This window comes from Zootoca vivipara, chromosome 9 (assembly GCF_963506605.1).
Source record: "Zootoca vivipara chromosome 9, rZooViv1.1, whole genome shotgun sequence".
NCBI classification, from domain to species: domain Eukaryota; kingdom Metazoa; phylum Chordata; class Lepidosauria; order Squamata; family Lacertidae; genus Zootoca; species Zootoca vivipara.
Window position 1 is genome coordinate 70,319,953 of NC_083284.1, and position 26,950 is coordinate 70,346,902.

Here is a 26,950-nt window from a genome sequence, read left to right on the forward strand (position 1 = left end):
TTTGCTAATCTGCTTGGTGTTAAATACCATCTGTGAATCATCTTCATGTAATTTTCCTTCAACGTGTAGCATGCAATGAATTTCAAATCTGTTTTCTGAAGTCTTTCCCATAATACAATGGTACCTCAGGTTAAGTACTTAATTGGTTCTGGAAGTCCGTACTTAACCTGAAGTGTACTTAACCTGAAGCGAAGTTTCCCATTGAAAGTAGTGGAAAGTGGCTTAATCTGTTCCAGACGGGTCTGCGGAGTACTTAAACTGAAAGTACTCAAACCGAGGTATGACTGTAGTTTCTGGGTTACCTTCCAAGGTAGCCCCACATAGAGCACATTGCAGTAGTCCAAGCAAAAGATAACTAAAGCACGCACCAGTCTGGCGAGACAGTCTGTGGGCAGGGAGGGTCTCAGCCTGTGTACCAGATGGAGCTGATGAACAGCTGCCCTGGAAACAGAATTGACCTGAGTCTCCATGGACAGCTGTGAGTCCAAAGACTCCCAGGCCGCGTACCTGGTCCTTCAGGGGCACAGTTACCCCATTCAGGACCAGGGAGGTACACTATAACTGTTGGAGAGTTGTTACCCAGATGTTAAGAGAGCATCATTTGTGATTTCCTGGCTGCTAAATGCATAAACCTTACTTTCAGTCTATGAATAATGTTCTCCTCACTACAGGAACATGACTCTTAACCTCAGGTTTGTTGGTTCAAGCCCCACATTGGACAAAAGATTCCTGCATTGCAGGGACAGGATTAGATGGCCCTCGTGGTCTCTTCCAACTCAGCAATTCTATGATTCTAAGTCACACAACACAGACAATACTGCATTAGTAGCTCTACTGAAATTTGGACTGCCTTGCAACAACTACATAGCTCAAAGCTGTTGAGGGCTTGACCCCTCTCCCTTCCTAGTAATTCTGTTTGTATTAGTAGACGATGGTAAAGCTGGGGGTGGCTGTTAAAATATTCAAGCGGTGCTACAGTTACCTTAAAGTACAAATCTTTAAAAGAAAAATATAATAATAATAATAATAATAATAATAATAATAATAATTTTTATTTATACCCCGCCCTTCCCAGTCAAGACCGGGCTCAGGGCGGCTAACAACAAATAATATCAACACAAATATAAAAGAAACAATTCAGTTAAAACAACAGAATAATACAATGTTAAAATTCAATTTTAAAATTAAAAATCTACGAATAAGATAAAACCATTATAGATAAAACCTTAGGGGAGGGTAACCGTGGGGTCAGACTGCGTCAGTCCGAAGGCCAAACGAAACAGCTCTGTCTTGCAGGCCCTACGAAAAGATGACAAATCCCGCAGGGCCCTAGTCTCCTGGGACAGAGCGTTCCACCAGGTCGGGGCCAGTACTGAGAAGGCCCTGGTCCTGGTCGAGGCCAGCCTAGCCACCTTGTGACTCGGGATCTCCAATATGTTATTATTTGTGGACCGTAATGTCCTCTGTGGGTCATACCGGGAGAGGCGGTCCCGTAGGTACGAGGGTCCTAAGCCGCATAAGGCTTTAAAGGTCAAAACCAGCACCTTGAACCTGATCCTGTACTCCACCGGGAGCCAGTGCAGTTGGTAAAGCACTGGATGAATATGATCCCGCAGCCGGGACCCCGTAAGGAGCCTCACCGCGGCATTCTGCACCCGCTGGAGTTTCTGGGTCAGTTTCAAGGGCAGCCCCGCGTAGAGCGAATTACAATAATCAAGCCTAGAGGTGACCATCGCATGGATCACTGTGGCTAGATCAGGTTGAGAGAGATAGGGGACCAACTGCTTAATGCGGCGGAGATGGAAAAATGCCACCTTGGCTGTGGTTGCAACCTGTGCCTCCATGGAAAGGGAGGCATCCAAGGTTACCCCCAAGCTCTTGACAGAAGGGGCTGACACTAATTGGGCCCCAGCGAAAGATGGAAGTTGGCCCCCCCGCCCCATGTCATCCCGACCCAGCCAGAGGACCTCTGTCTTCGAAGGATTTAGCTTCAGCCGACTCCCACGTAGCCATCCAGCAACAGCTTCCAGGCACTTGGTCAATGTGTCCGGGGCCGAGGCAGGACGGTCATCCATCAACAGATAAATCTGGGTGTCATCAGCATATTGATGACAACCCAGCCCAAAACTCCGGACAATCTGGGCAAGGGGGCGCATGAAGATATTAAAAAGCATTGGGGAAAGGATTGCACCTTGCGGGACTCCACACACCAAGGAGTGCCGCGGTGACAACCCCCTCCCTAGCGCCACCCTCTGTCCCCGACCTGAGATAAAGGAACGCAGCCATTGTTGGACTGTACCCTGAATCCCCACGTCGGCAAGGCGGTGGTCTAAAAGCTCATAATCGACCATGTCGAAGGCGGCTGACAGATCTAGAAGAATCAGCAGCCCCGACCCGCCTTGATCCAGCTGTTTACGGAGGTCATCTGTTAGGGCGACCAGTGCTGTCTCGGTCCCGTGGCCGGGACGAAAGCCGGACTGGAATGGATCTAAAGCCGATGTTTCATCCAGAAACCTACCGAGCTGTTCGGCAACCGCTCTTTCAATTATCTTACCCAAGTATGGAAGATTTGAAACAGGGCGATAATTGGATAGATCTAGCGGATCTGACGATGCTTTCTTTAAGAGCGGACGCACCACTGCTTCCTTCAACTCCTCTGGGAAAGTCCCTGAACTGAGAGACAAGTTGATAATCTCAACCAGGGGGCCCCGTACCTCGTCTGGACACGCTCTAATCAGCCAGGACGGGCAGGGGTCTAGGGAGCAAGTGGTGGGCCTCCCAGCCTGGAGGAATCTGTCTACATCAGCGGGGAGTATGTGGTCGAAATGGTCCAATACTAAACTCGAAGACAGTCGAGGGGCCTCTAGTTCCGCTATTGTATCAAAATTGGCAGAAAGGTCACGGCGAAGTGTCAAGACTTTCTCCGCAAAAAAGCTCGCAAATGCCTCACAGCTATGGGTCGAATTTGTGCTTAAATTTGACTGATCCTCAAGGGTTGTTAGAGACCTGATTGTTCGAAAAAGTTGTGCCGGGCGAGAGCTAGCGGATGCGATGGAAGCTGAGAAGTAAGACTTCTTTGTGGCTTTCACCGCCATCTCGTAGGTTTTCATAAGCGACCTATAAGATGTTCTTGAGGCTCCGTCGCGAGTATGCCGCCATACTCGCTCAAGTGCAATCACCACTTACTTTAAGCTGTTGCTTTCTTATTTCAGTTGCATCTGGGGGCTTGTCTACTGTAATAATTTCATCACGAACCTCTGTAATGATTTCAGCGACCTGGTGATACAAAGAAAGTTAGTACTCAGCTCAAATTTTGCAAATATTTTCTATCCTCCCCCCCAAAAAAAATCCATCCCGCCTTTTCAGTTATTTTTGAAAGGATGCAAAATAGTTTACAGTGCTAGAACATCAATTCATTAAGCCCCTAACCCTCCAAACTTAACACTGAAGTGAAACTTCAGATGGAGGATCATTAACATTCTTAAATGCTGCTGCTTAGCATAACTTTGCTCCCAAACCTGTCTTCTTTCCAGCAATGATAATGTCACCATATAACCAAATAAACAAGCACATGTGAGATTTTAGGGACCATTTCTTTTCCCCTAAAATATATCCTTAACATCACCACCCCCTAAAAAGTTCACATGCCACTAGATAAACACTAAGGATATAGAAGATAATATGCTGCCTTTTTGATATCATGATTAGCGTGAACCACTGTATTAGTTTCTGCATAAAGGCCAAGAGCCTGATGTACCTGGCTCTCACTCCAGCATGAAATGTGGGAGGCAAGGAGATGCTGAGTGCAAAAACACTTCACCTGGCGTGTTGGAAATGTTCGTTTTTTTAAAAAAGACTTCCGGTTTCCCGCAGAACAGCTTTGGACGCACTAGCGGGTTGTTCCCGAAAAGCGCACTCACCTAGGGGTGGAAAGCCCCCCTGGAAGGCTCTGGAGGGTGTCTGTACCTGATAGATCGGCAGCAGCGTTGGGAAGGACCCAGCACCGGACTGGAAAGTACGGTGGAGAGTGTTGTGTATTGAGTCAAAGGATTTTATCTCTGTATTATTATTGTCTGTATTTGCATTAGGATAAAGTAACTGCCTTTTGGTTCCAGAGGGTACAGCTACTATTGGTTCATTTAAGCTGCTGTATTTGGATCCTCTGTCTTATTGGTTCCCTCCAAAAGGCAGCACTGTGATTGCCTGATATTGTTCCCTCCAAAATGTATCCCCTTCTAGCTAGTTCCCTGTCCCTATAAATGTAGCCTTCCTGCCCTCACAGTCAGTCTTGTTCACTTTAATAAAGAGCTGTTACTAGAGAACTGTCTCCAGCATGTTTTGTCAAGAGAGCTGAAATCACAAACCCCACGTCACAACAGAGAGGAGATCGAAAGGCCGTCCCTGACACCTACAGGATCCTCTACTCTGCCCCAACTCCCACTGGAAACAGGTTTGAAAAAAGCACCGTAATATTGTGGTGTATGCTTGATTGCAGTGGCAGGGGGAAGAGGTGTCTACAAGTTTCTATTTACAAATGTGGCTACTGGTCCAAAAAATTCGGTAACCTCTAACTTAGTACAATTTTATAGCCTACTTAGCATGTTTATTAAATCTGTACAATTTTGAACAAATAAAATTGTGACTACAACGAGTTGCAGCCAACTTCCACCTGTGCATCTTGCTTAAAACTCAGTTCTCACAAAACCATTCAGATTTTTTCTCTGAAGCTTTGGAAGCCACAAAAGTTCTTTGAAGTTTCTGTCCCAACTCCTTTTAACCTTTTTATCCTATAGCAAGGCAGGGCAAAATGCTATTTCTTTCCCGGTCTGTAGCAGGGTGTTCCTGTTGTTGTTTGTGGGGGGAATAGTGAAAAGGCTAACCAAGAGGAAGGTAGAAAGAAAGCACAAACACGATACTTCTAGTGTCTCCAAACTAAAACGAAGGTCATAAAAAGGCTTTAGAGAATGTATTTTTCCAGTCTATATCTCTTTAGATTTGAAATTGTTTTCACTGCAAAATTGTTTTATATATGCTTTTGTTAAATCGCTTTGAGGTATCTAATAGGAAGTGATTCATAAATTTAATGAAAAAATGGATCTGAGTGTTGCATGTTTCAGAATTATTCTCTAATATTGCAGAATGAGGAATTACAGTCATTCTAGATGAGAAAATTTTCATGAAGCTTTTTCAGTGTGATTCACATACACACACACACACATTTTTAATGGATTTTCCCCTGGAATATAAAATGACAAAGAGCAATTAGAACTTACAGTCTGGATTCTTCTGTCATCATCTTTGAGAATGTGGAGTAGATTCTCCATAAGTGATGGTACAAGAGATGCTGAAGTAGTGGGAATCATAAGGATTTTTTGTAACACTGTCAGCAGTTTCTTCCTTAAGAAAAATTATAATATTGATGATATAATAATAAAATAATCCCTAAACAATGAGTAGTATCTATTCTCGTTTAAAATCCAGGAACTGGCAATTAACTGCTACTTCAGAAGTGAGGCAGTTTCTTTGAATAAGCTAAGTTGGTGTTTCCAATACATGTAAATGTTTAACTACCTCCCTTTCCCATCCATCACACTTGCAGATCCTGATTATTACAACTGGGATCTCTTCAAAATCTCTTCCACAGTGGAAAGCAAAGCACAACTTTTACTAAAATTTCTGATGGGGAACAAAACATTCAAACATGACCAGAGTCAAGAATGGAAGAGATGGAAATCTAGAACACCAACCAACATAGCAAAAAGAATTTTTTTAAAATATATTTTTATTAAAGATTTATTGGTTTACAAAAGTATGTGCAATGTCTCTCTTTTTTTAAAGTTACACTTTCTACAGATCAGTTTCATTTGTGGAGACGGTAGTGTTACATTAGGAAGAAAAGGGGGAAAGAGGGGGAGGGGAAAATGGTGAGTGGGGTGGGGTCAGGTGGCAATGCTTCAATTCTACTTACAGTGGTACCTCAGCTTACGTACCTGATTTGTTCCGGGGTACGGTACGTACCCCAAAAAGTACGCAACCCAAACTGCGAAAGCGCGCTTCTGTGGATATGCAAACTGCGCAAAACACTTCTGCACATGTGCGCGCGGCGAACCCGGAAGTAAACGCTTCTGGGTTTGCGGAGTTCGTAACCCCAAAAGTACACAACCTGAAGCGTACGTAACCCGAGGTACAACTGTGTTGTATGTGTGGGGTTTTGTGTCAGTGTCACTTGTGTGGGTTCTCTTTACTATTTGCTTGTATTCCTTTGGTGGTGAGAGAGGTTGGGGTTGGCCTAGGGCATGGGTTGGCAAATTAAGGCCCAGGGGCCGGATCCAGTCCAATTGCCTTCTGGATCCGGCCTGTGGACAGTCTGGGAATCGCCACATGGATCTGTTTCTGATTGTTTGCGCTGCACCATTCCCTCACACACACACACACTCTGCGGGGGCGCCTCCTCCCTCCCTCCCGGCTTCTTCCCACCCTGCCTAGAGTAAGGGGACTGAGCTTTGTTGCAACGCTGACACCAGCCCCTGCTGCTCGCAAGACACAGGACCCGCGATCGGCTGAGCGCCCCTCTCGAGCGGCCACCATTTAAAGCAGCTCCTCTCCGGAGCCCTTTCGCACACTACTCATCATCCCTTGTTCTCCCCCCCCCCCAAAAAAATATAGTCCAGCCAGCCCCCAAGGTCTGAGGGACAGTGGACCGGCCCCCTGCTGAAAAAAATTGTCAACCCCTGGCCTAGGGTATAGTTGGTTATTTGTGATTGGCTGTGGTGAACTTTGTTTTCATGTGCAAGTGGGATGTGTGTGTGTGTGTTTGGATCAGGTTAGCCATATTGATTTGAATGCTGTTGGTGGGTTCTTCTTGTTATCTTGTTGGGCTGTGTATGTGATAAAGGGGAACCGAACTGGGGTGAAGGGGTCTTCTTCTATCTGACCCCGTGTTAGTTTCAGTTTGTTGGTTAGTTTTTCTAATAAGGCCGTTTCCCATACTATTTGATACAATTGGTCTGTTTACTCCTGACAGGTCTCTCCAGTGTCTGACTAGATGGGCTATGAGCTCTTCGTGTTGTGAGTGGGCATTATTGTCTTGGAACATAGCAAATTCTTCATCCTGGAACTACAGAGGAACCTGACAGGATCTATGGAGGAAACCTGGCTGGACAGCAAAGGAGTAGGTGCCATCCTATCCAGGCCTGTATAAAGCACTATACAGTTTCATTGCAGTCCCAGGACAAGAAACATATTCTGGTTTCAGTGTGTTGAAGGATGGAAAGAGAAAGAGAAATGTTCAAAACAAGCTATTTAAGTGAATTTGACCATTAAACCAAGTCATTTGGTGCTGTACTGATGAATACTAATGTTGGATCTTTGACATGAAACAAAGTGACTAGAATGCTGAATAAAATGGACAGAGCTACTGAAACATTTCCTAGTCAATTCCAGTTCAACTCTCAAATAAGCACTGCACCACCAGAAAGCAAGTAGGTTACAAGTCAAAGGCCAAGTCAATAGAATAACACACATCAAAAATCTATTTGTTGCTAAACTAAGCCTTACTTACCTCCCTCCTTCTTCAGTTGTATCCATGCAGCCTATCACAAGGATCAGCTGCTGACCTATAAATTCTTTGGTCATCAGTTGCTCAACACAAGCCATATTTTCCTTCTCTTCTTGACTGAGAACTGGCATATTCTGAAGGTAACTTAATTAGAAACAAATGGTTATTCAGTATGATGCAAGCAACATATTGATCTTTATTTGAATTTTAGGTTACTGTACCAGTTAAAGGGCTTACAAATGAAATGTGACTGAGTCTACCTACAGACAAGAATGCTGCCTCGTCTATCTTCACAATACTATGCATTTATCACTGCTTTTATTTTATTCCTTTGCTGGGCCTTACATGAAGAAACACTGGCCGTTAGGTGTCTAGTTGAGCTTCCCAAGAGCATGTCCTAGTTTCCAGTGCTAAAAGATTCTTCTTCACACATACATAGCTACTTCTGCACACTCAACAAGGAGTCCGGCACATAAATTAGTAACAGTAATCTTTATGTTCCAGCAAACCAGTTTAATTGCTGTTTTGTGAACAACATAGAAGTAAGTCCAAATCCAGTAATTGGAGATGAAGAGAAGAATACTGTGACTGTAAAAACCAAAAGCGGTATAAATTAAACTAATGCCAGTGATTTTTTTTCCAGCGGGTACTCAAGGGTTCGCAGTACCAGCACCTCTTTCTTGTTTTAAACTTTGTAGCACTTGCTGTAACAACTTCATGGTGAGTACAGGCACCCCTTTTTCTGGAAAAAAAGCACTAATGCTTTAACTTTCTTGTTTACTTTTATTACTTTACCTTTGCAAATAATCTGCATATATCGCAGGTTCAGGCAGAATGTTATCTAAGAATTCTTCCCCTTCAGATTTCAAGTACTCACAAAGGGTCTTCCAATACAAAGCATTCTCAGCAGTTAGTTTTTCTATTGGAATTACTTTCCTTGAAAACAAATATATAAATGTTACTTTTTCAACCGGGGTGGGGTGGGGGTTGCTTTGTCAATTAAGAAGACATCTGACAAATATACAAGCTGGCATTCACATTTTAAGCCACACACATTAAGAGCTGAAAAGACAGAGCAGCTGTTACAAGAATTATGTTGTAGACAATTTCACTGATTTAAAAATGACTTTAAAATGACTTAAGGATGGTAACCAGCTCATGGTAACCAGCAGGAATGCCTCACTGAAGCAAAATATAATTATGTTCCATGCAAAATGTTATTCCATAGTTAGTTGCTAGACAAATACTAGTAAGCAGAGCACTATCTTTTTCCTAAATTAATGCAATCTCTGTATGTGAAAGTTTGTCCCTAGTGTCACTCTTTAGCATTATTAAGAGACTAACCCCCATTTCTTGGAATTGCATTGCATTCTACTGAACAAATTAAATGGGCTTCCTAAGTATTACTGCTGGGGGGGGAGTGCATATACCCTACCACCTCTCATCTGCTATTTTAATGGACATTTCTCTTCTCATATGTACAACCAATTCTGACTAAACCTTTAGGGGTTGTTGCGGGGGAGCAGGAAAACTCTGCAAACACTCAGATAGCATGCACACTACAAACATCCTCTTTAGTGGTGCTTCCTCACTAGTTAATAGGATGCCATTTAGTAGCTGCTTTTTTGATTTGCCTAAAAGCAGGAAGTTCTGGCTGCTACTTACAGATATTTAGCTATTTATAGGTATTTTTGCAAATATGAGTTCAGTTTACTATTTTCAGAAAGTAGTATGTCATAGAAACGTTCAGAAACAAACATGGTTATTTCACTAGTCCTTGGAATAAAGTTTAGGCAAGTAAAATTAGCAGGGAACATGAAAGTAATGAGGCAGAAACCTTTGACTTACTTTCCCAAGTTCAACTCTCAAGTATAAAGTTGTTTATATATATATAAAAAAAACACATACGTACCTTTCATCAAGGTCTGAGAAGTTTTTAATCAAGTCATTGACTGGTGACAGCGAAAACATGGCATTAAGCGCTGGAATACCCACTTCTGGACAGCTTTCCACATCTAGCCGATGAAGGAGTTCTAACACATTTCCCTCAACCAGCCGTAGCCAGGCCTGAAGAAGTTTCTTCTGCACCACTTCTTTTACAGATTCTATTAAGTAGGGAAATTTAAACTGAGATATAATTTCTCTGAAAAAATATTTTGTAAAAAAAAAAACCTTTACAGAGACTATGAGATCTAGATAGATGATCATACATACATACATTTAGTGATTAAGCTGACTGTTTCTGCCATATCACATTAAAAAGTATCTAAGCTACTTATATATGGCAGTGTTCACATTATCAACTCCTGACTTGATAAGCCATGATTTTGTACACAACACCTTCATTTCTGCTTCGCTTCTCCCTTCACTTGAGCCAAGATTCAAGCTGGGAAGCTACAGTTAACAACAGCTTCCTGTTACATGCAAAGTGAGTTATGGTAAATGGCTTCCAAACAAGCCAGGATTCAGATGCCAACTTTTCCTACTAGCAGGAAGAGAGGAATGAAGGCACTTTGCATGAGTGTGTCTATGTTGACTCATTAAATCAGGATTTCCTTATGAAACCTGTTCTACTATAAACAGCAATGAGGGCTTCCCAGAAAGAATACTTTAGATGCAATGTATTTTAGTATATTCTTCAATTATATTTATACTGTCTCTTCACATCACTGTGAAGTATATTTGTAGATCCTAGCTGTCAGACAAATTTCAACAACAGAGCAACATGCATATACTTGCATAAGGCTATTATCCATTGTTACTGCCTATCTCCTCCTTTACCTTTTTAGAGGGCTTTTCAGCTAATGTGGGAAATAGAGGTATGTCTGTAAAAGCCTGGCAGAAGAGATGGGAGCATGTCACCAACATGAGAGCTACAAATGTTGTCACACATGAGGAGCAGAAGAACCAGATTGCCCACTGTTACAATATAAGCCTTTACAGTACTTGTTTATTCAGAAGTATGTCCCACTGGTTTGCAATTGGACTCATTCTCAATAATGCCTAGGGCTGCAGCCTTCATTTACCATTGTTAACAAGAAGGCTCTCAGGCATGTCACTAGGAATGAAAAAATAAGGAATTGGCACAATGAACAAGTACACGATATAGGCAACTATAACATAAAATAAAAATGTCTTACCTGATCTATCATTAAGCCCTTGCTGCACAAGCTTTACTCGCTGGGCTATTGTCAAAGCTTTCATATGAACCTTTTCTGCCAAAACCTTTTAAAGAGCACACAGACTTTAGGGCTTTACTAATAATAATTTTTGACAAATTGGTGCAAGCAACTTTATGTGCCTATCACAACAGCTACATACTTGGAATCTTGCCATAGTAAGTAATAAAACAGTAAGAAGGGGTTTTAGACACATTTTGTGTCTAAAACACACTTTAAAAGCTCAGAATAAATGAACTAGGGCAGGTGGAATGAGAGATGTACCGTAATTTGGCATTTTAATTCCATCATAAAATGTAATCGATTGATTTGCAATCCAGCAGGCTGAAAATTAAGAGCCACTGTATTTGTTTTGTTTATATATTGTTTTCTTTCTAAAAGGAAACCCATGAAAACTTTCAAATAGTCATTATGCTTTTGTCCCAGAACTAAACTCTTAAGACTTTCAAAGAAACATTCACTCCACTGACATAGAACCTGTTATGGCCACAAGAGCAGGTGGTATGTTTTATCGGCACAAATCCCAGTCCAGCAATGAAAACCCATGTATAAAAAGCATGCTTCAGTGGTTAATATGGATACAAATGCACATCTGCATCATGCTCCTCCAGACCTCTGAACTGGCTGCATCCATTATTTGATGTAGCTGTGCAGCTCATTACTTCTTATGGCAAGATGAATGCTCTAAGAGCTGAGCCACAATATTTAACAGTTAATATAATGCACTTTACTAACATTTACATTAGTTACAGCGGTCAATCTGAAACACTGAACCAGAGCTTGAAACAAAATTCAACCTTATAATCCTCAATAAAAAGCTGTATTAAAATGGACCAAAAACTGTGCCTGGCATATCCCAATGGCCCTCTGCAGTTCAATTCTGCTCATGTTTTCAACAGGCTAGGACAGATTTATAGCATAATAATAATAATAATAATAATAATAATAATAATAATAATAATTTTATTATTAATTGTCATGTACATTCATTGCTTCTGGACCATCTTGATGCAAAACACTTGGCAGCCAGAATACAGTAGATTAATTGGAAAAACTGCTATGATAGAGTTTGAACTGAATTCCTTGGCACAATGATCAGAACCAACAATATTTATAACAGAGGTTTAAAAAACACTGCCAATACACCTATACATAAATTTATACCTGTACCCCAAACGTAATTTTGCTCCCCAGAGAGAATAAAGTTGAGTTCTCCAAATGTTTACATCATACATACAAACAATGTAAGTACAGTGGAACCTCGGTTTATGAACACCTCGGTTTATGAATTTTCGGTTTATGAACGCCGCGGACCCATCTGGAACGGATTAATTCATTTTCCATTACTTTCATTAGGAAAGTTTGCTTCAGTTTATGAACGCTTCAGTTTATGAACAGACTTCCGGAACCAATTACACCCATGCTTCAGTTTATGAACGCTTCAATTTAAGTACTCCGCGGACCCGTCTGGAACGGATTAATCCACTTTCCATTACTTTCAATGGGCGAGTTTGCTTCAGTTTATGAACGCTTACTCCGCGGAAGGTCTGGAACGGATTAATTCACGTTCCATTACTTTCAATGGGAAAGTTCGCTTCAGTTTATGAACGCTTCAGTTTATGAACAGACTTCCGGAACCAATTGTGTTCATAAACCGAGGTACCACTGTAATTGTAGTAAGATACTGGGTTACCTGGTATGCCAATTTCCTAACCGTCTCTTTTACATCCATAGTACGACCTATAATTTTTGGCAGGGTTTCAGCTGAGAGACCAATACATGACAGTACAGTGCGCCTGACCTCCGGATTGGAGTCATTCTCAATTAAATTATTGTAAACTAAACAAAAAGCGGCATTACAGAGAGTATGTTAATGACTAGAAAATGTACATAAATAATAAAGAAAATGTACATGAATAAGGTGGCCAACACACTTTGCAATAAGATTTTCATGATGCTCATGTTAGATGCACAACTTCTACATTTTTGGCAGACATTCAGTTGATGGGCCAATATATGACAATGGTTTTCTACACCAATGCTCGGGGAAATAGGCTGGAATTGACAACAAGCCACGGGCTTCCTAGCACAAGCCCCTGATTATTAAAAGGCAGCACTTGTGAGTCACACTTCACATATTTGCTACAGGAAACATTAAGTTACACTAGTGTAGCAAACATTACACAAACCAAGGCAAACATGATATGGCTTGCAGAATCCAGTAGCCTGCAACCTAAACTACTTGATGCCCTCTTCCTCTTCCCCTCCAGTTCCCCATGCTTCTTAGAAATCCATTCTGGAGGATTTGTGGGCATGTGGAGGGATGGGAAGTAAACGGAAATCCTGCTATACCAGGAGAACCTCATTGCCACAGCATTGGATGTAAACCATTGATCAGAGTATTGACTCAAAAATTGATCGCAGATATCAAATTATTTAGGCATAACACAAGAGTACAAGGTCACCCTTTTGTGGATGACACCTGTGTTAACTTTCCAGTCCCTGGACACCAGTATCAAGTCATAATAAACTGACACAAACAACTGCACTGTTTAATGACTGATTAAAACTCCCCCCCCCCAAAATACTGTTATCACTGCAAAAAAGTAACATTTTATAAGATCATAAATTCAGATCATTTTAAACCACATTATTTCCCCAAAAATGTATTGCTCAAAACTTTTTTTAAACTTTTTTTTAAAAAATAAAGAAAAACCAATTTTAAAAATTAGATTTTGAAACAAATTAGATTTTGAAACAAATGGTTATTCAGTACAATTCAGTTCCATGAAGGGAGAAGGCAAGCAAAACTATGCCATGACAAGCCAGGAAAAGTACATCCAAACCAGGCCAGTTTCCTAAACTGTTCTTGTACCCTATGTTTAATATTCGTATATATCTATTTTCCAATATTATAAAGTATTAACTACTTTAAAGTTGTTTGAATAATTACATTCAAGTCTCTCAGGCAGAATTCAATACTAATGTTAATGTCTTAATTATTATAGCCAGTTTTTAATAACTGAAAAGATAAAAATACATATTTAAATTAAAATAAATATCACTGATAGATTAACAACATACCATTAACCACAGGACACTCACTGTCCTTTGGATCTTGAAGTCTAGACAATGCCAGCACAGCTTGAATTCTCACATTTGGAACTTTATCTTTCACTCTGAGCAACATGGCATTGCTAATTTGATCAAATAGCTCATCTTCAATCTGAGCATTCTCCGGCAGGCCTACCAGAAGTTTATTAATAATTTGGCACACTCGAAATCGTACTGCACTGCTGTTTGCATCGTGAGACTTAAAAAGAAGCAAGGAGTTAATTTTAAGTATTCCTGCATTATTGTTCTTATGTATAAACAATATGAATAGTTTCAGGTATTTACATATAAAAATCTCAAATTCACACAATATGAATGTATTTAAGTACCAAATGTATTCTATGGTATAACAAACTCACCCTTAATTTATTCTTACAATCCTGGCAGTCAGTCTTAATCTTAAATTATTTATTTCTCCATTTAAAGGATCTTTAACCCATGAATGAATGGCACCAGGTTTAAACCAGAACGGCTGTGCAAAATAAACTTGGTGCTTAAGACAGCAATTATGAAGCTGGTCTCCAAATGTGGCTGAATGCAAGACTATAGAACATAAATGCAGACTGTAGGTATAACCAAAACACAGCCATATCCCATAGAAATCAACTGAGCAAACTGGAGCCTCAGAAACATCATCCAAGGTCCCTAGAAATTCTGGCCTTAGGTGAATGTTGGTCAACAGCACAGATTGTTCAGACCAAAGCTAAGCCCACTTATCATTGCTTTATGTCTTTAAGAGCAGGAAAGATAACACAGCCCTTGCATTCAATGTGATTTCTACCCAATATAACTTAAGACTGATACTACATCACCATTAAGAAAATAGCGTAGGAATATACAGCCCATTTATATGCAGATTCATATGGTGTCCATTAGATCATACTATAAAGAGAAGCATTGTGCATCCAATGCTACTTTTTATCATTACATTATTGCTAAGGTACCTCAAGCAGAAACTTGAACAAATAATTCAGAAGAGAATTTTCCACTTGCTCCTCTTCTTCGGTGTCATCTTTTTCTGGTTCATAAAATGAAACAACAAACTTGGCCACAAAATTTATCAATTGTTCTACTGTAGGTTCTCTTTTGTAGACAATCAGGGCAAATTTAAGGTAATGCACAAATTCCTCATGAAAAGAGATTTTGTCCTGCAACTAGAACAAAGTTACACAGTAAGTAATGCAATTTCAGTATCAAAATTGATAATGGTGGAACAGACATTTTAAAAATGGGCAGATCCAATGACATGATAAAATCCTTTTCAATGAGAACTGGTTCTTTGGACAGAGCTTGAAAATTCCAGATTAAGACTTGAAATCTGAAATACTGGTCATAATATATGTTTTGTTGATACAAACTTCTCATGTCACAGTACAGTGGAACCTTGGTTCTCAAATTTAATCCATTTGTCTCCCAAAACCATTTGAAAACCAAGGTGTGGCTTCCGATTGGCTGCAGGAGCTTCCTGCACTCAAGCGGAAGCCATGTCGGACATTTGGCTTCTGAAAAACAGAACACTTACTTCTGGGTTTTCAGCGTTCGAGAGCCAATTTGTTTGTCAACTAAGCTGTTCGAGAACCATGTACTGTGACATGAGAAGACTATTAGTATCAGCAAAAGATATATTATGACAGTATGGGTGATATCTGGTTTTCAATATCACAATATATATTGCCAGCTAAACATTGCAATATCTTGATATACCACAATGCCTGAAATAAGACTGGAGCTTTTAATAATCTGGGGAAATATAACATATTAAGAGCATAGCAATCATTTCCTGCAAAAGAATGACTTAATGTTTCCTATAGTTAATAGTTTCATGGATTCATTGACAAATGTCACCTCTCCTGAACTCAATGTTGTTGTTTAGTCGTTTAGTCGTGTCCGACTCTTCGTGACCCCATGGACCATAGCACGCCAGGCACTCCTGTCTTGCACTGCCTCCCGCAGTTTGGTCAAACTCATGTTTGTAGCTTCGAGAACACTGTCCAACCATCTTGTCCTCTGTCGTCCCCTTCTCCTAGTGCCCTCAATCTTTCCCAACATCAGGGTCTTTTCCAAGGATTCTTCTCTTCTCATGAGGTGGCCAAAGTATTGGAGCCTCAGCTTCACGATCTGTCCTTCCAGGGAGCACTCAGGGCTGATTTCCTTAAGAATGGATAGGTTTGATCTTCTAGCAGTCCATGGGACTCTCAAGAGTCTCCTCCAGCACCATAATTCAAAAGCATCAATTCTTCGGCGATCAGCCTTCTTTATGGTCCAGCTCTCACTTCCATACATCACTACTGGGAAAACCATAGCTTTAACTATACGGACCTTTGTCGGACCTGAACTCAATAGGTGACCATAAGTAGGCCCCTTTCCAACCTTGCTTTCCTCCTCCACTTAGGCAATACAATGATACTATAAGGGTTCTGTACTGACATAACATGAAGCACTTTGAACAATCAGGAAAACTGTTATATGGAAGTGAAGCACTGTGTTTATTGCAAAATATACTGTTGTAAACTGAACATGGTTCACTACAGTGCTACCTCGGGTTACAAACGCTTCGAGTTACAAACACTTCGGGTTACAGACTCCATTAACCCGGAAGTAGTACCTCGGGTTAAGAACTTTATCTCAAGATGAGAACAGAAATCACGCGGCAGCGGCACGGCACGGCAACAGTGGGAAGCTCCATTAGCTAAAGTGGTACCTCAGATTAAGAACTGTTTCAGGTTAAGAACAGACATCCAGAATGAATTTAGTTCGTAACCAGAGGTACCACTGTACTTGCAAATCCATATGGATATTCTGCAGTTGTATTTATTTAGGGAAGGCAGGCAGGTGAAGGTACTTTCACTTGCCTGCTATGCTCAGTTGCCCCAGCTTTCCTGTTACATATTCTCTTTACTTCCCACCCAATATTTTTCTTGAAGCAACCATTGCATGGTTTTGATGTGTAAAGGGTAAGGTTTTCAGTGAGAGCAATGTATTTTATGAATGTGTTAGCCACCCCTGGGGGTTAAAGTCAAAAAGCATGAAAGTAAGAATATTTACCTCATTGTACATGTGCTTCAAAGATGCCACAAGTTTTGCATGATTTTGGTGAGCTTTTTGAGCTTTTTCAAAGGTCTCCTTAATATTGAACTTCTTCCCGTTCATAGCTGCAAAGAAATGGGTCATTTTAAAAACTGGAACCCACTTCATGGAACCCGCTTCACTAGGTGTTGGCATCACCATGGATCAACCATTATGCCTCGTTACCAGAGTTTTCAAGTTTTTCAACTTGCCTAAACACAAGCTTCTACCTGCATTACTTTGCAAAACCTTTTATTCTTAGACTTATATGAAAGCTAATTCTAAATTATTTCATATTTCACCCATATTCTGCCTTTCCACCAAGTCTCCATAGTAGTTAATCAACGACAAAACTTAAGAAAAACCACCTGCAGTTTCCACAGGTGGAATATATTCAAAATCAATGTCACTTTTTTATTTTAGCACATGTCCTCTCATTTCTTTAGGGCACACAGGTGAGCAATATGCAGCCCAATTTCAGAAGCCCTATGCAAGTGATCAGTTCAGGCCTCAGGTAAAAATTACTGGACGTCCCATACCTTGGCAGTATGGGGTAACGGAGGCTGAGAGAAAAAGAGGTACCATGCCAAACAGTGGCTTCTGTACCACCCACGGTCAGCATGCAGCCCTTGGAAAAATGCCCGCCAAGGGGAGCAGAAATGTTATCTACTTTTGCTTCCGAAGATAGTAGTCTTGCAAGAGCCACTAATACTACATATACTGATGCCAAATCTAAAGAACATAAAGAGCAAACTGTCAGTTTCTATCATTTCAGACTACTTGTCAATCTAAACCAATGTCTTCTTTGATGTGTCACACCTGTCCAGGTTTTAGATAAGAGGCTTTCTCATCCATACCTGGGAGTCAGAGTTGCCAGGCACTGAACCTAGAACAGGGGTTCCCAAACTGTGGTTCATGGACCAACAATAGTCCACAAACATCATTCAAGTGGTCCACAGTGTGTCCGTGGATTTGTGGTTGAATACAGGAGAAAGCATCTCAATTGCAATAAATATCCATGTTGATTTTTGACTAATTTATTGAGGTAATTTTAATCTGTATTTTAGTATGGTTTTTCTGTTTTCTTTTTGTAAACTGCTTGATGGCCCAGCTGCATTCCTATCTGGACAAGGATAGCCTAACTTCTAGTAACCTCATCATTTTTGTTTATTAAAATTGAATTGATTTTGAAGCGACAGCATTTCAACCGGTCCTTGGCCGCGTTTGCCATTCACTTTCCCCCCTCGCCTCTGCCCAATTCCTGTAAGCACTTGTGGGAGAAGAAACCACTTAAAAAGCAGCTTAATCCCAAACCCGTGTCCCGAACTGCCTATATCAGGCATCCCTAAACTGCGGCCCTCCAGATGTTTTGGCCTACAACTCCCATGATCCCTAGCTAACAGGACCAGTGGTCGGGGAAGATGGGAATTGTAGTCCAAAACATCTGGAGGGCCGAAGTTTGGGGATGCCTGGCCTATATTATTGTGTATTGAATTTGCAGGCTGCCTTGTCTCGCCCAAGGCGGCTTACAATCTCATTCCTCTCCCACAGGGAATAATAGACTCGGGGCGCCGTTCTCTATCGCAGGAAGCTGTATGTATTTATTTCCTTTCATTCCGTAAAGCTTCATACAAAGATCGGTTGTGGAAACACCTCAAAGCGGTTTGCAAAAGATAAAGCAGCATAGACATAATAATAATCCCAATAAAAACCCCACCCAGAGGGAAAGGGGCGGCGGGGGGCGGCGTCGCCTTCCCAAGCCAGCCCCTCTCCTCACATGCCCTCAAAAGACCCGTGTCACCTGAACTCAACACAGGTCACCAGAAGCCGCTCCGACGGTCCAACTGCCGCGCGCCCCCCTCTTCCCGCCGTCGCCTTCAAAATTTGGACACGCCCACACAGGAGAGGGGCGGGGCAGAGCGCGAGCGAACGCTCTCTCTTTCGCGCGCTCTCTTTCCCCACCCTATTCTCGCGAGAGCCCGGCGTGAAAGGCGCCGCCGTGACAGCCAACCACAAGCTTAATACTTCAAAATCTTTAATCGCATGTCCACGGAAGAAGCGCGGGGTTGGGAAGGCGGAGCTCGCAAACACTCTCTCCCACTCCCCGCTTCAAATCTCGCGAGATCGTGGCGGAAGAGGAGCGAGACGGAGAACGGAACGGAGGAGGAATCCCGGATTGTGACTGGGGGAGGGAAAGGGGGAGGGGCAAAGAAATGACGTCAGCGCTGACGGTCCCTCAGGCTGTTCGGTGTCCCTTTCGCGCCGCAGGGACTGACGCTGCGTATATAAATGTCTTCCAGGGTCCTCTCTTATGAGGAAACGGCGCCAGCACTCCGCCATGAGGAAAAGGAAAAGTTGCTGCGCTTGTGTGCTTTTCAGTTACACGCAGCCTTTTTCTTCAACTTTGGTGGGAGGGGGCGGAATGCTCAGGTTATGTTGGACTACAACTCCCATCATGCCTGGTTAGCAGGATCAGCAGTTGAGTGATCGGTGTGGCGATCATACGCGGGTGGCATAGCTGCCAAGTTATCCCTTTTTTACAGGGATTTTCCCTTATGCTGAATAGGCTTCCTCACGAGAAAAGGGAAAACTTGGCAGCTATGGCGGGTGGCGCTGTGGGTCAAACCAGAGCCTAGGGTCCATGTGGAAATCACACACATATACAAAAAAAATCAGGGAAAATCCAGACATACATGCCAACTCATGTCAGCACTGTCATTTTTACCCCCCCCCCCAGCTCAAAAACTTCAAAAATAAACCAAAAAACCACTTCAAGAGCTCTACAACTTTTGTGTCCGGATTGTCACTGTTTGAAATATAGCTCAACAATGGAATCCTCTATTAGATTTTAACAGGGCTGTAGAATGTGAGTGGGGGGCATTGGCTCTAGACACATTTTCCTGTGGGGTGCTGCTCTGCTCTGCCCTGCCCTGCCCTGCCCAGCCCTGTGCCAGTTTGCAAGGCTGGGATCTTATCTGAATGATTTGCCAGGCGGAACACTGTGGCGGAAACCAGAGCGCACAGAAACGCTGTTTACCTTCCCTCCGCAGTGGTACCCATACTTGCACTGGTGTGCTTTTGAACTGCTAGGTTGGCAGGAGCTGGGATAGAGCAATGGGAGCTCACCCTGTCATGCGGATTCGAGGCACAGTGGTTTAGACCAAAACTGCGGCCCTCCAGATGTTTTGGCCTACAACTCCCATAATCCCTAGCTAACAGGACCAGTAGTCAGGGAAGATGGGAATCGTAGTCCAAAACATCTGGAGGGCTGAAGTTTGGGGATGCCTGTCCTATTCCATTCTCCTCCTCCTCCTCCTCCTCCTCCTCCTCCTCCTCCTCCTCCTCCTCCTCATTCTATTTATACTCTGCCCATCTGACTGGGTTGCCCCAGCCGCTCTGGACAGCTTCCAACATATAAAAACATAATAAAACATTAAACATTTTTTTAAAATTCCTATACTAGGGTTCCCTTCAGATGGATTGAGGACCGCTTGGCTCCATACCCTTCAAGATTTCTCCGATGAAAATAGGGGCATCCTATTCCAGGCATCCCCAAACTGCGGCCCTCCAGATGTTTTGGCCTACAACTCCCATAATCCCTAGCTAACAGGACCAGTGGTCGGGGAAGATGGGAATCGTAGTCCAAAACATCTGGAGGGCCAAAGTTTGGGGATGCCTGCTCTAGGCAGAATAACGTCAGAGAGGAGCAAGGCTGGCACAAGCAACTTCTCAAGATGTCAATGATGTGATGCTGTGGGTGCCAAAAGGCAGGCTACCAGTGTTCAACTAGTGGTTTGACTTGGCTTAGTCATGCTGGCCATATGAAGCGAGATGAGCACCGCAACCCCAAATTCGTCTGCGACTGGACTTAGATGCCAGGGGTCCCTTTACCTTTATGATCGGTGTTGTACTCCAGCAGATCTCTGGCGGCTGAGAAAGAGCAGGCTTCTTCAACCTCAGCCCTCCATGTTTTTTTTTTGCCTACAACTCCCATGATTCCTAGCTAGCAGGACCAGTGGGCAGGGATTATGGGAATTGTAGTCTCAAAACATCTGGAGGGCCGAGGTTGAGAAAGCCTGGTTTAGACGAAAGGCGAGTAGAAGAGGCTGCAGGGCAGGAGTTTTTGAGAAACCTTGGAGGCTTTTCAGCAGAAGTTGAGTGAGTGGATGTTTTCCTTGAGTTTCCTGCAGTGCATGGGGTTGGATTAGATGATTTTCAGGGTGCCTTCCAAAGTCATTGATTCTAAAAACACAGCCATGGAGAAAGAGTGGAGATACTGTAGAGGAGTTTATCTCCCTTCTTGCAACACCAGACCTCATGGGCACCCGATGAAGCTGAAAGTTGGAAGATTTAGGACAGAAAAAAACACTTCTTCACAACAGCATATACCAGTTAATCTATGGAACTCACCCCCGCAGGACGTGGCAATATTGGGCCGCCAACTTGGACAGTTTTAAAAGAGGGCTGGGGGCAGATTCATGGAGGAGAAGAGACTTGTCAAGGATTCCGCAAGTGATTTCAGACATACAGGTCAGAAGGTTAGAACATGGTGCTAATAACACCACGATTGCAGGTTAGATCCCTTTAAGGGGCAGCTGCATGTTCCTCCATTGCAGAGAGTTGTACCGGATGGATCCTCAGGGTCCCTTCCAACTCTTATGATTCTATGAATGGCTATGAGCCACAATGACTTTGCTCTGCCTTCACAGTTTGAGGCAGTGATGTTTTCAAATGTCAGTTGGTGGAGTCCCTGCTTGCTGGTTTCTCACAGTCAGCTATTCAGCCACTGTGAGAACAGCCTGATCCAGCAAGCTCTTCTTATGATTTTACTGTATATAGGAACAGTGCAGTTGATTGCTGATTCAATGATGGGCATTTTATTTACCTCCGTGCATTTAACCTTCCTCTGCCCTTAATCACACACGATTAAGGTGGGATCTTTATCACATTTTCGCCACATGTCTGAAAGACAAGCCCTGTTGAATGTTGAGGATTTGCTTCCAAGTAAACAGGCTGCACTTACAACAACAACAACCACCTCCTCAAGTACTTGCAGTTGAATATTTTTATTTATCTTTATTATTATTATTTAGCATTACCTGACATTTTCAGAAGATAAACTTAAAATAGTTTCGTTTACCAAAAGCAGTTTACGTGCTTCTTCATCAGATGTAGACTTACCAAGCTAAAAGTTGTCCAGTCACAAAAATAATATTTTAAGAATCCTCAGTGAAGTAATTAGTTTCACCTCCTAAAATGACATGCCCTGTGCCTGGAATACCGTATGTGACCGTTTATTACATGTGATAGTGTTGTTGACACCCCCATTCCAAACGGACTAATGCAGGAGAGATACCCAGTTACCAGTTTAGTAACATTTAAGTGCTGCAAAGATCCTAGACATGCTTATAGTGCAATCCTATGCATGTCAAACAAGACATGTCAAATCCAATTTCAGGTATTCTGCGTTGTGTGTGTGTGTGTGTGTGTGTGTGTGTGTGTGTGTGTGTGTGTCCTGTTCCAACTGTAATACAGTATATTAACACTCAGGGAAGATCCTTCTGTCGCCACCTAACTGAAATTCAGAATGAAAGCAAAGCAAGAGAACAAGATGATTGTGCATTAGATGCTGTGCCAGACCATTTTCTTATGTGGAAAAGATTCTATGCTTTGAGGGAATGTATTTTAAACATATTTTAAGAACTAGCCACTAGGGGACAATCAAATTGCAGATTTGCACTGCTCCTGTGGTCAAAACCACTATTATTTGTGTGTTGCAGCACTGAAAGATTTGGCTGTATGCAGAACTGCCTTTAATGCATAAAGAAAAGCACTTAAATCAGACTTGCTTTTCTTTATATATCATAAAAGGGTGGGAAGTATGTGGCATGCCATGCACTTGCTTATTTTTTTGTAACCAGCTGTTGTCAAAACACATGCAGAATGTGATGTTCCGTTGAATTCCACACCATTAATACATGGGGAAGTGTCTACAAATCTTGAAGAATTATACAAAATCCCACTGTTCAGGTAATATATATATATATATATATATATATATATATATATATATATCACACACACACACACACAAGGGTAGCGGGTGGAGCTGTGGTCTAAACCACTGAGCCTCTTGGGCTTGCCAATTGGAAGGTTGGCGGTTCGAATTCTCGAGATGGGGCGAGCTTCCGTCGCTCTGTCCCAGCTTCTGCCAACCTAGCAGTTCGAAAGCAAGTAGATAAATAGGTACTGCTGCGGCAGGAAGGTAAATGGCGTTTCCGTACGCTCTGGTTTCTGTCACGGTGTTCTCTTGCGCCAGAAGCGGTTTAGTCATGCTGGACACATGGCCTGGAAAGCTGTCTGTGGACAAATGCCGGCTCCCTCAGCCTGAAAGCGAGATTAGCGGCGTAACCCCATAGTCGCCTTTGACTGGACCTCTAACCGTTACCGTCCAGTGGTCCTTTACCTTTTGCCTTTAACCTATACATGCACAGGTTGAAGCTAATACCAAAGCTTATACATAGTATAAAGTATCAAACTATTTCGGTCACAGATCAGCACAAGATAAAACATACGGATAAACTGAACACATAAGACTTAAAACAGGTAAGGGATAAAAACTAGTAATTAAAAGGTGATTACATCATACATACTTTAAAAGATAGTACATCAGGAAGGATATCTATTATTAATAAATGCAGATATTTCCATTTTCCTGCTGCTACAATTCACATTCTCTACTAAAATGATGCTTTGGAGAGGACCGAGTAGAATATCGACAGGCAGGAGGAAGATAAACACTATCGCTGCCAGTCCACTCACAATTACATCCTTTCTTAAAATTAGAAGTTTTGTTCCATGTGTTTGCATGTCCCTGTTGGTTGCATATAAACAACTCAAATATGGGTGGTGTTATATAGACAGTGGAACTAACTTCCAAGAAAATATGCTCTCAAGCATTTGATTTCGGTACCCACATAATTTAGAGAAGAGGTTGCCAAACCTTTTTGAACCAGTGGGCACATTTTGAATCTGAGTGCGTGCTGCAAAATAGCTGCTACGAAAGTGGGACATGGTGAAACACACAATGGCTGCCATCAGGGCCTTGTCCTGATTTTTTACTGGAATTTATTTTTATTTGCCTACTATACTGGGATTGATTCCTATTTGAACTCTTCATCACACAAATAAAACCTTGTGTAGATATATTTGAAATCCATTTTTCTTCTGGCCCGAGTTCTTGCAATTTACTGTTTATTTCTGCCATGGGGGCATGGCATAGGTTCACGTAGCCACTGGTGAAGTCACCTAGAGCAGGGGTCCCCAAACTAAGGCCCGGGGGCCAGATGCAGCCCAAACGCCTTCTAAATCCGGCCTGCGGATGGTCCAGGAATCAGCATGTTTTTACATGAGTAGAATGTGTCCTTTTATTTAAAATGCATCTCTGGGTTATTTGTGGGGCATAGGAATTCGTTCATATATATATTTTTCAAAATATAGTCCAGCCCCCCTGCTGAAAAAGTTTGCTGACCCCTGACCTAGAGGTTTGGGCAGGAGTAGCCCAATATATTTTGGCACCTGAGGTGAACTTCAAATGGCACCACCCCCCCACACACACACACCAGGGAAGGAGCTCCTGTGCTCCTCCTGTGGATCCTGCCACCTGAGGTGGTTGCCTCATTTTGCCTCATGGGTGGACTGGCTTCTCCCATGGGGGTGGCCTGCCTGCAGGGAAAAAACCCAGCCACTCTTGACCCCAGTGTTCCCAATTTCCCTGAGGCGCAATGCTGCTACGGCGACATATTAAGCCCATCTGCTGATTTGTGATGTGTAACGAATGTGATATTATTGTTGATTTTATGCGGTTCGCCACTGCAAAGATATGTTGGTAGTACAGGGTGGGTGTGTTTTTGCAAAAAAATTTTTAAAAAACCCCCAAAAATGATTAACATGCCCCCAGGCATCCACAGACCTGGATGGGGGAATGCAGGAAGTTCCCTGTATATACTCTTTGTTTCAATTGATTAGTCAATTCCTTGGCTGCAGCCTTCAAGAAGCATTGATTAGAGTCTCTTCCAAAGATTTACATCCCGTGCCCTGCCTGCTACCCTGTTTCTCATATTTTAAGACATACCCATAAAATAAGCCATAGCAGGATTTTTAAGCATTCAAGGAATATAAGCCATACCCCGAAAATAAGACATAGTGATAGGCGCAGCAGCAATGCCGGCCGCGGCAGGAGGAGGAGGAAAAAAATAAGACATCCCTTGAAAATAAGCCATAGTGTGTTTTTTTGAGGAAAAAATAAATATAAGACATGTCTTATAATATGAGAAACACGGTAGAAAGTAGTGTTTGCTGACCTCTTAATCAGTCAGGTAGATGAAATAGCTGTGGGATCATGGGTAGGCAAACTAAGGCCCAGGGGCCAGATCCGGCCCAATTGCCTTCTAAATCCGGCCCGTGGACGGTCCGGGAATCGGTGTGTTTTTACATGAGTAGAGTGTGTCCTTTTATTTAAAGTGCATCTCTGGGTTATTTGTGTGGCACAGGAATGCGTTCATATTTAGGTAAAGGACCCCTGGACAGTTAAGTCCAGTCAAAGGTGACTGTGGGGTTACGGCGCTCATATTGCTTTCAGGCCAAGGGAGCCGGCGTTTGTCTGCAGACAGCTTTCCGGGTCATGTGGCCAGCGTGACTAAACCGCAGCAGTGCCGATTTTGGCGCCCTAGGCAGCGGCCTAGTTCGCCTAAATGGACGCACCGGCCCTGGGAGTACTTAACCTGAAAGTACTCAACCTGAAGCGTACTTAACCCGAGGTATGACTGTATTATATACTGACCTGGCGCTGAGCACCAGCACTACCAGGCTTGCAGCCTCCATAGCCACCAGTCACTTGCAAATGTGGATCAGTAGAGAGAATGGCCTGCAGCTACCATCCCCCCTTTCTGATCCCTGCCATTCACCATGCTGCAACTTCCCCTCCCAGAAATAACTTGCAATGTGATACCAATACCCCCACACCACGGTCATCCTACACTTACACCACAAATGTCCAGTTATCAGAATATGTAATCTCAGGAACAGCTGAACCAAACTGTCACCACAGTAAACTATTTCCCCCTCCACTCTCCCTCTCATTGAGGGGCTGAGATGCAAACACTCCCCATGCGCTCTGTTAATCTCTTAGGAGTGACCCCTCTGTCAAAAACGCCCTGAATTTTCTTACTTCCTCCCTCTTTCTTATGTCTCCTTTGCCAGTCTCCCTTTCATTATTTCTCCATCCTTCCCATCTTATTTAAATTACTTATGGAACAGTGGTAGCTTTATGCCTGTCCTAATGTTAATCAGCTAATGGGAAGCTTTATGAAATGCGATTTTCTACTCTTTAATCAAACTGGGTTTCCATTACCATTATTGAGCCATAATTCTCAGGAATGTATGTGCCTCTGATACTAAGATATGGCAAACTGCTGCCAACAATTCCCTTGACTCCGGGTATCTGCTATATTTATTCTTTCCACTGCTGCAGATGCACTAAGCAGCAGCAGCAAAAGAAATCGCCTTGGTATTCAAAATAAACTCTGGATCTGGTCGTCACCTGGCTTCCCATTGAAGCCAATTAGGATCCAGTTTGGATTTCACGTAGTTTTGCAAGAATTAATGCATTTTACAGCCCACAGTGAGTATGTAAATCTAGCCAAGTCCTGTACAGAGTGGTGTGGGAGTATCACTACAAGCTACAACCTTACAAGTTTTAAATAATATTTTGGATTGCATTCGCAGAACACTGTCAAATACAGGCAAAACCGAAAAGCAGAACTGTATGGGGCTATGTGCTCTGAAATGAAACCCTGCCTGGTCATTCAAAGTACTGTATGCAGAGGTGCAGTTACTCAGTCAGCACAGGTGTAAATATTTGGAGATTGGTAAATATTTGGAGAAAAGTACATGGTAATGGTTAAAAGAGCTGAGGTGTGAAGCTGTAAACCGAAGCAAACAGGAATAAAGCGGGGAGGGAGAAACTAATTTG

The 26,950-nt window shown here is 42.5% G+C and overlaps 1 protein-coding gene across 2 annotated transcripts in view; it reads right to left on the reverse strand.

The window, feature by feature from the left end:
* Window positions 1-17,146, reverse strand: part of NCAPG (non-SMC condensin I complex subunit G) — a 35,255-nt gene extending 18,109 nt beyond the window's left edge. For both annotated transcript variants that reach the window (XM_060278972.1, XM_060278971.1), the window contains exons 1-10: window positions 16,897-17,146; window positions 14,796-15,005; window positions 13,822-14,050; window positions 12,431-12,576; window positions 10,699-10,783; window positions 9,471-9,663; window positions 8,354-8,494; window positions 7,562-7,702; window positions 5,274-5,397; window positions 3,187-3,276 (exon numbers count right to left, since the gene is read on the reverse strand). In XM_060278972.1, the coding sequence (XP_060134955.1) occupies window positions 3,187-3,276; window positions 5,274-5,397; window positions 7,562-7,702; window positions 8,354-8,494; window positions 9,471-9,663; window positions 10,699-10,783; window positions 12,431-12,576; window positions 13,822-14,050; window positions 14,796-15,005; window positions 16,897-17,079 (1,542 nt within the window). In that variant the 5' untranslated portion in view covers window positions 17,080-17,146. The remainder of the gene's footprint in view (window positions 1-3,186; window positions 3,277-5,273; window positions 5,398-7,561; window positions 7,703-8,353; window positions 8,495-9,470; window positions 9,664-10,698; window positions 10,784-12,430; window positions 12,577-13,821; window positions 14,051-14,795; window positions 15,006-16,896) is intronic.
* Between the last annotated feature and the right edge of the window lie 9,804 nt (window positions 17,147-26,950).